This window comes from Ursus americanus, chromosome 6 (genome assembly GCF_024610735.1).
Source record: "Ursus americanus isolate L20-20 chromosome 6, mUrsAme1.1.p, whole genome shotgun sequence".
Taxonomy (NCBI): Eukaryota; Metazoa; Chordata; class Mammalia; order Carnivora; family Ursidae; genus Ursus; species Ursus americanus.
The window spans coordinates 69,763,150-69,774,294 of NC_142132.1; the positions used below are offsets into that span (position 1 = coordinate 69,763,150).

At 46.7% G+C, this 11,145-nt stretch overlaps 1 protein-coding gene across 1 annotated transcript in view; it reads left to right on the forward strand.

Moving 5' to 3' along the window:
- The window catches only part of KCNK1 (potassium two pore domain channel subfamily K member 1), a 42,743-nt gene extending 34,015 nt beyond the window's left edge, over positions 1-8,728 (forward strand). Inside the window, exons 2-3 of the mRNA XM_045783429.2 lie at positions 4,174-4,569; positions 7,768-8,728. Of these exons, the coding sequence (XP_045639385.1) occupies positions 4,174-4,569; positions 7,768-8,027 (656 nt within the window). The 3' untranslated portion in view covers positions 8,028-8,728. The remainder of the gene's footprint in view (positions 1-4,173; positions 4,570-7,767) is intronic.
- The last annotated feature ends 2,417 nt before the right edge of the window (positions 8,729-11,145 follow it).

Below are 11,145 nucleotides of genomic sequence, written 5' to 3' on the forward strand. Positions count from 1 at the left end.
CACAGTGGAAAGATTCTGGGCTCTCATTATCTTTCTGGCTGAACAAATTATCTAAACTCTCAGAAACTCAATGTTCTCCTTCATAAAGTAGAAATAGTAACTCCTGGGTTTGAATCTCGTCATGAAATGTGCAGTTCTGCGTATACCCAAGCACGCACCCAGCAAGCGGCAAGCAGTGGCTGCTTTTATTGGGTATTCTGAGCTCACCTACATCCTTTCCAGAACCTCTCAGCCTCCTCAGGCTGACGGATGCGCGGCAGGTGCCCCTTGCCCAAGTCACACTTTCTGGTTCAGTACTGCCATTGGGCAAGGTGCTCCTGTCTATGACATTCAGGCCGTTTGCTAGGATCCTCTGGTTTCTAAATGCAGTTACTTAATGGGGTCCGTCGCTCAGAATGGCCACTCTGAGGTAAAGAATCCTAGCAATGTCCTAACTAGGAAGGCCACTGCCCCTCTCTCTTTCTGGATGTTAAGAAACCATCCGTGATGGAATAGAAGCAACAAGAAGTATTTGAAAAGTCCTAAATGAATGGGACAGAAAACAGTGATGCCAAGGACAACGTAGGCACCTCCGGTGACTTCTTCCTTCCGTCACCTCTCGCCATCCGTGCCTCCTTCCTCACACACACGGAATGGAAGCCACTTTCTGTTTTTGCCAATATTCTTATTCATTCTCTTTAGACTGTCCTTGAGTCTTCTCTCCCTTGGAAACAACTTCCGTTATAAGCAAAGTGAGAGAAGCTGGACGTTCCCTGTCCTGGAGATGACCCGGATGGAAGGGATGAACTGAGTTTACGAACATGTGGGTCTTTGAAAAGTGTTGCTGTAAAACTAGGACCTGTGGAGACCTGTTGTGTGCGGGGTGTCTAGAAGCTAACCACGTACCGAAACTGTGGGACAAAAATGTATTTCAAGCAAAAGGTGCGATGAAAGTAGCAAAGTCAGCGCGACCAGAAGGCTCTTCGTTGCCGGACAGTGAATTTGTGGCCCCCCAGACTTGAAGTCCCAGCCCCAGCGTTCTTGCTCTCTGTGGATTGGATGGCACCGGGAGTGGCAAGCCTGGAGAGCTTCATAGTAGAGGAGGACGTGATTTCCTCCCGGTCAGGGGCTCACAGCTGACAGAGAAAAAAATAACAAGCGAAAGGGCAGGACTGCAAATTCAAATCTGTTTTACAGGAGAGGAAACATGGTAATTTACTTCAGTACCTCTACTGGCGTTGACATCCGAGGTTGGGATTCGTATGTAGACGGTTCGTAAGCAGGGGTCAAGCTCACTTAGTGGGAAGTGTCTGTGTTGTACTGTATCATACTAAATAATGTAAATAAGTGACAATACGTATTACATGCGCAGGATCACAGCGAGAGGGGTACCAATAAACTGCACTCGCTCAAAAACATGTGACACGTGGGAAGAAGTGGCCTGTCGGTGACTTGCTCCAGTGACCCGAATAGGAGCCCACAAAGGTTCCCTGTCTTGGACTTCGTCCAGGAGGACTTAAATACCAGAAAAACCAGAAGGCCCGGCTCCAGCATGGCAGAGCCCCAGACTGGAGGTTAGCTAGCATCGCGCGTCGGGGCTGTTGTAGTTAGAAAGCCAACCGGGAAGCCACAGTTCCTAGGACACTATCCTTAGTACGACCCCCACCCCCATGATGCACGTACGCCTACAATGTCCCCGGATTATATGAATGGCCTTAGAAAAATGGAAGGAACACCAAATAGGTAAGGTTTATTCATACTTTGCTCCATTCTTCATGGTTTGTAATGGATTTTAATAGATTTTAAAATGCGAGCTCTGCTTTGGGATTCATCTGGGGACTCAATCGACCGAACTTGAGTAAATTATTCACCACTTCATTAAAATTCAGTAGCGCTGAAGGTCTCCATCTGAAGCAGCAAGGGCCTCTGCTGCAAGAATTGCTGTGCACTCTGCATGGAGTGTAGTTTTCCCCGTCCGGCCCGCACCGAAAGTGTGCACAATACCAGGGGAATGTCGATCTAACACTTTACTTTCCATTAACCAAAATTATTTCTGTAACCTCAGGAGAAGAAACAGGCTTTCGGTGAGTAATCGACACACTGGTGATTTTCAGTCTCTTACTGGGAACATATTACTGGCATAAGAATGCATTACTGCTGGGGGGCGGGGCTTAGAGGCTTGTCATGATTATCTCCGTTGCTCCGAGATAACATTTAGTCAGTGGAGAGTCAGTTACCATTCCAATGGAAAGAGCTGTTGTCGTTGGACAGTAGAAATTACAGGCTGAAATGTTTTAAAACTAGACATTTGTTTACTTCTTTTTCCTACTAGAACTGAAGTCATGTAATTTATTGGAACAGATGGCACAGAAGAGGTGGGCCGCAGGAAATCGGTGTGTTCTACTTTTAGAAAAGATAATTTATAAAAATACTACCCAAAAGCATAATAAAGTCATGGACTTACAGGCTTTTGCCGAGTCCAGCTGGTTCAACTCCTGTCCAGAATTCCCGCCCCGACAGAAGGCCTCCCTGGCGTCCCTGCTTGAGCCCTGTGGTCTCTTAGGACCTTGACACCAAATTCGTGATCACTTTCCAGTGGCTTTTTCATGGTCAAGTGAAATGTCCTTTCCAGAGATCTCTGACCACGAGAACATCCCTCCTGATGCCTCAGCTCTCCCCTGGCTCTGATCGGCGCCGGTCTCCTGCGACGTGGCTACTTTACCAGGGCCTCATGGTCAAGAGCCGAATTTCTCCTGCTTCCTTCTGTGGCGGGAACATCACTGGCCATGTCATCCCATCCTTCCTGTTCTCCGGATGCTCCGACCTGCCCACTTGCCTTGCAGCCGTGCCCAGAACCCGGCACGGCATGCCAGGAGCACTGCTGCTCAGAACGACTGTTCTTAACCATTTGAGAATCTAAGATTCCAGAATCTCGTCCCAGAAAAGGCACGTGGGGATGTACATGGTGCCAACAATTTCGGCAGATTTCTGGGACTCCCTGGAGCTCACTCATCACCCGTGTGCCTCCTGGGCCGGCAGATAACCCCCTGACTGTTGTGCGGACAGTGTGCATGGGAACCCCCGGGGAAGCTTTCACTGACCACCCATCCCTGGGCCCTACCCCAGGAACTGCCGTAAAGCCAGGAATCTGGGGATCTGACGCAGAAGGGTTTTCAGAGTTGTCTATTTTTAAGGAGGCTGTGTTGTAGAAATCAGGTTTTGAAATCACGTTTCAATCATAATCGCATATGTGAGGCTTCTTCAGGATCCAGTTTCAAAAAAAAGCATTTTCTTGGCTTTTTCCTGAACTGACTTGTTCAGGCATGTTAGGCCTTTCGGGATCATCCGAGTACTTCAAGTACTCGTGAGATTTTAAAACCGGTGCGCAGAGCCTCAGCCCCTGGCTTCCCTCTTGCTGGCGTTTGTTGGATGAAGAGTCTGTGGTTAATTTGGGAACGGCTCAAACCTAGTGGAAAGTCAGACAGACCTGTGTTCGGACCATTAGGGCCTAGTGTGTTTTTATAATGTTCATTTGGGGGAACTTAGGCATCTTGGAGCCTTTGGAAATGACAAAGGGGGGAAGTTGCAGTTTCTGAACATGCCATTTAGCCAAATAGCTGAGCAAAATATTTTTAAAAGAAATGCTCAATTCTGTGGCTTGGTGTGCCTTAATCTTCATTTTTCTCCTTTTGCGATGTCTGTATCTTCCTGGAGGCTCCTTCGCCAGCCCACAGTTCGGCCACCCCTGTTAGAACATTCCATGAGCGGTTTGTGTTGGACACAAGTGTAGACTGGTGTTTGGTGCTAACGAGGATCCCTGGGGGGAGTGAGGGCGAGGGTACATCAGCCTGGGGAAGTAGGCATCCTCCGAGGTGTTTGCCTGGCCGGTCGCGGACAGCGAGCTGCACCTGCCCCTTCGCACAAGAGCTTCTGTTCGAGCCTGACAGTGAATTCAAAACCAGCTCGGGTGTGTGGGAAAGAGCTGGTCAGATTTCATCAAGGGCAGTGACATCCTCTGTGGGATTTTGTTGCAGGAAATATTCTGATCGAGCCTTTGAAGTATCAGACCCGAGGTCTGACTCTTTGCCTCGGTTTGGGGGGGACAGGGGCAGGCAGCAGGCAGCCGCGTGTTTCCGGATGTGTACTCTGTCCCCCTCTTCCTGCTCACCTCGGTTTCCGTCCTCCTCCGTGCAGGTTATGGCCACACCGTGCCCTTGTCGGATGGAGGCAAGGCCTTCTGCATCATCTACTCAGTCATCGGCATTCCGTTCACCCTCCTGTTCCTGACGGCGGTGGTCCAGCGTGTCACCATCCACGTCACCCGCAGGCCTGTCCTCTACTTCCACGTCCGCTGGGGCTTCTCCAAGCAGGTGGTGGCCATTGTCCACGCCGTGCTCCTCGGCTTTGTCACCGTGTCCTGCTTCTTCTTCATCCCGGCGGCCGTGTTCTCCATCCTGGAGGATGACTGGAACTTCCTCGAGTCCTTCTATTTTTGTTTCATTTCCCTGAGCACCATCGGCCTTGGGGATTACGTTCCTGGAGAAGGCTACAATCAGAAATTCAGAGAGCTCTATAAGATTGGGATCACGTGTGAGTATCGGGGCTCCCAGACCCCACCCCCTTTGGCCACGCCCCACCCTGCCTATCTATGAATAGTGTCATTCATAAAAGCCCTGATGGCTTTTTCACTGATAAGTTTTCAAGCTCTTTATGCAAAAATATTACTGCCGAGACATTTTTTCCGTGTACCTTGAAACTGCTGATCAGTTTCTCACTAACAACTAATAATGTAACCAATTTCTTAGTAAACCGTAATAGGCATTATAAATTACAGTGTAAAAATGCACCACATAGAATATACTAGATTACCAACTTTTAATTCAAATTTTTTTTGCTGTTTTTATTAACTATTTTAAGTTCCAGAAAATTAGGGCTAGGATGTAGCCTGTTACTATCAGTCATGTTCTTTAATTTACCAGGAAAATCTTAAAAAAGAGTTGCTTATCTCATTTGTCCATCTGGTTCTTTTTTCCAAGAAGTTAGAATATATGTGAACAATTTTCGGAATTTTGTACGTGGAAAGTAGGCATTCAAAATCAGATGGCCAGTGGTTTATGGTTTTTAAACAGTTTTTTTTTAATTGGATGTGGATATGAAGAACTTAGAAATCTGTTTTCAAGAAACTCTTAGTTTTTACATCATAACACATACACAGTTTTCATTTCTGCTGTCTCAAGAGTTTTTCAAGAATCGGCTCGTGTCACGTTTCCTAGGAGATCATAGTGGATACTCAGGCAGTCAGATGCTGTGTCCTGGCTCCTGTCTTGTAGTCTTAACCTGACAACATGCTTAGTTGAATTATGTATATTTGGACATTTCCATTAAACCAGGAGCTCACGCAGGGCAGAGACCTCAGTCATAAACGCCAGTGCTTTGAACGGCGCCCAGCTACCGTACCCAGCTACCATACAGATTCCAGAAATGTTTACCAAATAGTTGCAAGCATGAGCTCCTATTTCCTCCCGTTCCCATAATTCTTTGTAATGTCCACAGAATATTTCAGCACCGGCTCTCCGGTAATCTAACCAGGCCTCTGTTGTTGACTGTTTTGATTGCTCCCCATTTGGGGGCGTCATAAACAACACTGTCGTAACTATTTGCTTATGTTTGTACTTTTCCTACTTGGATATCTTTCCAAGAAGTGGGATTGCTGGCCCAAAGTGAATACGCCTTTCTTGCGACACACGGAACATCTTGACCCTTTGCTTTCCAAACGGAATTTCCGGGCTTACGCTCTCACCACAATGACCTGAGCGCAGCGGTTTCAGCCCTCACAGGGTCATGTGGGCCAGCAGCGTGAGGGGTGTTTTGTTGCCGATTTAGTAGCTCCGATAAACATTATCTCAACATTTTTTTTCATGTATTAGGTAAACTATTACCTCCTTATTTTAATTTAGCGTTTTTAGGACTTCAAGGAGCTGAATGTTTCTGCAGGTGTGTTTGCTAGCTCTGCTTTTCTCTTGTGTTCACTGTCTTCTCATAAATTCTGCCCAACTGTTGAACTCCCTCAGTTTTTCGTATAATGCTAAGTCCTTAGATCATCTTAACACTCGTTACCGTGTGAACCAGCTGTTTTTAGTGGTCTACATAGCGTATGTGCTGAACGGAGCAAATGAATATTCCAAAAGTGTGTTAGATTATGATTGGGATAAAATCCCACAGCTTTTGCCTGAAACCGCACGGATATTTTTGTCAGCATTCAAGGGCTTGATTAAACACTGGCTAAAGGAAAAGGAAGGGAATTCCCAACTAGTCCAACAATGTCATTGCTGTTTCCTTTTTAAAGATTTATTTATTTATCCTAGCACACACACGCACGCACAAGCCAGGATGGGAGAGGGGGAGAGAATCCCAAGCAGACCTCCACTGAGCATGGAGCTGATGTGGGGCTCGATCTCAGGACCCTGAGATCATGACCTGAGCCGAAATCAAGAGTCAGACGCTTAACCGCCTGAGCCACCCAAGCACCCCTGTTATTGCTATTTCTAATGTATGCCATGTTGTCATCAAAACGTAATAGCCAAATTGTAAAGATGCTAGAACTTTGTCCCTCTGCATTCGTGAGATAATCGGCCTCCTTATTCCTATTATGCTGCTCATTCTAGCTGGTTCACTTATTTTCTGAGAATCCTCCACAAGCATTTTACCACTGGGCCATGAAATTGGGATTTTTCTTATTTTTAGTTTTCAGTTTTACTTCCCTGTTCCTTTCCATGGTGAATTTTTTATTTCATGGAAACTGATTTTAAATGTGTTGCAACTGACTTAAAATCACTGCTGTCCCATCACTGAATTCAAGGAATAGCATGTGACCTGAATCCACGGGTTATCTTTTATTTCGGAGTAAGAAGCTGGTAGAGTTAATCAGTGAATGGTCCACGTTTCCCCCAAAATGACTGTCCCATCATGGATGTAGCTTAGTTGCAGCTGGACTCCAGTCAAGTGCAAATCGCCGTACAAAGACTGGTTCACGTCAGCATCCGTTCCTAGAGGGATTTTCATCTAGCTTAAACTATAATTTCTACTGCCATACTTCTTACTTTCTAGTGGAAAAACTGATAAATGTATTGAGTCTTTAAGGTGTCAAGCTCTGCTCTGAGCACTTGTGACAAAACTCTTGGAATATGTCACTGGCTTTTTTTTTTTTTTAAAGATTGTATTTACTTATTCGAGATAGAGAGAGGGCATGAGAGAGAGAGCCCGAGCCGGGGGGAGAGGGGGGCGGTGTTGGGCAGAGGGAGAGGGAGAAGCAGACTCCCCTCTGAGCAAGGAGCCCGATGCGGGACTCGATCCCAGGACCCTGGGATCATGACCTGAGCCGAAGGCAGGCACTTCACTGACTGAGCCACCCCAGTGCCCTGACATGTCACTGGCTGTCTGAGAGCCCCTGATTATGCAGTGGAGGAGGTGAAGAGCCCTCTCCCTGCAGGTCGCCCTTGGGGGGTCAGGTGAGTGCGGGATGGCGTTTCTCTTTATGACGCCACGTCAGCACCAACTGTTTCTTGTTTTCTCAAAAATTACCCCGTGAATCTGAATAATCCCAAGTTTGTAGAAAGTTAAGTCATTCTTCATTTTTCTCTGGGTCTCTGGTTCTCTGGAGCCATGGACCTTAGAACATTCCCAGAAATTTCGAAAAGTGGCAGGAGAATTGGTTCATCACTCCCTCTGTCGCCACTGGAGTCATCCGTGACTCGATCCCACTGAGACGCTGTCTTTCTTCTCATTCAGGTTACCTCCTCCTGGGCCTCATTGCCATGTTGGTAGTTCTGGAAACCTTCTGTGAGCTCCACGAGCTGAAAAAATTCAGAAAAATGTTCTACGTGAAGAAGGACAAGGACGAGGATCGAGTCCACATCATAGAGCACGACCAGCTGTCCTTCTCGTCCATCGCCGACCAGGCCGCCGGCCCGAAGGAGGATCGGAGGCAGGACGAGCCTTTTGTGGGCCCGCAGTCCTCGGCCCACCCCGATGGCTCTGCGGGCAACTAAGGGCTTTGCCGCTTGTCCCCGGAGCACCAGGGTCGGGGCAGGGAGAAAGAGCCTTTGTCTTGTTTATTTGTATGAGAATGCAGATGATCTTTTAACAAATACCTACTGTTTGAAATATTTAGCAAAAAAAAAAAAAAAACCCACAAAAAACAAAATAATGGAACAAGGGAAGCTTTTACTCTGGACGACTGGTATCTGAGGAAATGGGATATGTACCTATAATTCACATGTGACAAAATTACCTAGACTTTACGGATAGGTAAGGAATACTTGAAGAAGGGCGCTGCTGTGGGTAGAAGCAGATTTTATACTTTTGATTGGGGACTTTGAGATTTGCATTTAAATCATTTTAGCTGATGGCTAACTAGCAACATTTATATTTAAGAGCCAAAAAAAAAAAAAAGAGAGAAGCATAGAGGTGTGTTTTATAAATAAGCTTATGTGTACCTGTTTGCACGTGCCCATCCCAAATCATTATTTTTGTAGACTCTAACTTAAACCTACTATTTATAATGAATAGGCAACCAGTAACTGTGTACATACAAGTATATATATATGTTTATATCTTGTACATATGGTTTAGGTCACCAGATCCCAGCATCCTTCATAACCCAAGATTGTAGATATTTTTCCTTTTGATTTCTCTTTGTACTAAAGAATCGAGAGTTGCTACAATAAAATAAGGGAAGTAATACACTTAAGAGTGAGTTACGATGGTATTCTGCAAAAGTAAATGTTTCTACCCTTTGTAAGAGTATGATATCAAGTGTCTCAACTGTTGGTAAGCGTTTCTCTGGAGGGGAACAGCTAATGAAGAATACAGTTTGGAAAGGAAGTTATTTTGTTTTGAAAGTGCATTGTGATGTAGTCACCTGGTCTACAAAGCCCGGGACGGGAACCTAGAAACCCCGAATGAACAGATTCTGTCAAATTAATCAGAGGGTTTTTAAAGTTACAAGCTGAAATCAATAAAAGTCATAGCGGGTTGCAATCCTCTGCTTTACTATGTCAAGAAAAGCCTTCCTGTGCGTTGACACTATGTCCGTATTTACTCCTTTATAGAAACCAGGAAGGCAGCATTTCAATGCTGTACACAGGGCACGATTAGTTTTCGAAGAGAAAATGGAGAAGGCCCTGCATGATCACTGAGCCTTGGGGAGCTCGCTCGGAACATCTCCGAGACGTGCGGCCCCACGCACACCGTTGCCAGCCGTGTCCTGCTGGCTGCTGGCCTTCCATAAGCAAGGCCCTTCTTTCTTGTAGGACATCCCGTCTGGCCTCAGAGCAACAAAACCCTAAGAAGGAAGTACCTCAGCTCCGGACATCCATGCCACTCCAGAGCTCCAGGAGACCCCCCCCCCACCCTTTCCCATGTTGGGTTCCAGAAGTGTTCTGTTCTCTGGATCTGGGGACATTACCCTGTAAGCACATTTCTCTGCGCGTCCCACGCTGTGTCTCCACGGCGGAGACTGCTCTTAGGCGGGGGTCAGTGATCGGTTCAGGAATGGAATAGAGACTCTTTAGCAGATAGGGGCGTGCATCAAGGACACAATTGGGTCTGGAAAGTTCGCAGTGACCACAGCACTTGGTATGGTACAGGGGTGTTGCAGGATAAACGCCACAGAAACGGTGGGTTGTACACTGGGAGAGCGTCTTCATGTTCCGTGCAAGAAAAGAGAACGGGTGTGCTACCAGGGCGTGACTGATCTGAGAGGGGAGTGCAAAACACGGAGAGGGGGGAAGAGCAGAAAGGGAAAATTCTGAATCAGGATGTCATCAAGTCGTGCAAGTGTCAAGTTAATTTTCAAAGCGTAATTTTATGAATCGGTAGAGAATGCACTCACCCTTAATGGTGGTTCGAATTGTTTTTGTTGTTTTGACTGGGAAGGGGGAGGTGCAAAAATGGGAGCAAGTTTTGCCTCCCGCGCCCTGTGGAAAGCAAAATGTAAGGCAGAGTATCTCCCCTGTGCTGGCTTTTTGTCCTCAGCCGATGGGCAGATGCCACTCTGTGGTCCTGAAGGAGGAGCCAACTGTCAGAGAACAGAAGCAGGACCTGCGGGGGCAGGATGAGCCATGGGCAGCAGGGAGGTGACCTTGGAACCTTCTAGTTGGAGGTGAGCGAGGGTGAAGTTGGAGGTGGGAGTGAATACTAGCAAAGAGGATTTGGAGTGATGAGTCAGAGTGTTCTGGGCAAGAGTGTTCTAGATTGAGTTCTAAAGAATCCAACGAAATGCCTTCAAGATAGAGAAGGAGCAGAAACCCTCGTCTTTCAAGGAGAGGACCCCTGGGGTGACTTTGAAGTCACATGTGTCCAGCAGGTACGTTGATTTGGACCAGAGGATACATTCAGTGTGAGCAGAGAACAGTGTAGGTGGAGGAAGAGTTCTTGACCTCCCAGCCGTCCAAGGCCCCGTAGAGCAAGGGCTAGAAGCAGTCTCCAAACGAAGCTAGAACAGGAAAGAACAGACGAAGTTGGGCCCAGATGACTCCATTTATGAGACTAGTCTCTGCAGGGATCACGCCCCCAAGAGATTTAAGAAGTGATTTGTTCAAAAGTTGAAGAGGAAGATGAGTGGGCGGGAAAAGAGGATGTTTTCTGAACAGATAAATATGGAGTGACTTAAGAAAAAAATGGGAATGGTCGGATTAGTCAGAGAGGGAGGGGGTGTTGCTTTTCTTACCTAAAAACCAGTCCTGCCCACACTCTACAAACCAGCCTTCGGTGCCTTTCGGAAGGTGAATGGGGAAATCTGTACACATTTGGAGACGTCAAAATAACTGAAATAAATATTCAGTGCAAAGCTTTTCTTCAAGTTAACCCTTTCCAGTTACCAGTAGTACATCTTCTCAAAAGCAGCAGATACTTGCTTGAATGAAGAGCTCGTTTCGAGTTGGCACAAGCATGCACTGGCTGGTGGCCAGAAGATTCTCTGTCTTTTACTCGGAATGCAGGGAGCATAGCTCTGTGGCATATGATACATGCATTTTGTGACTCGTCAAAGCCTCCGTGCCCAGGAGAGCTGCCATAAATACCGATATCCTCCATTCAGGAAGGCCGACCTTCTGGGATGGAGTTTCAGAAATGTGTACAGACTCAACCAGATCATTCCTTGGCAAA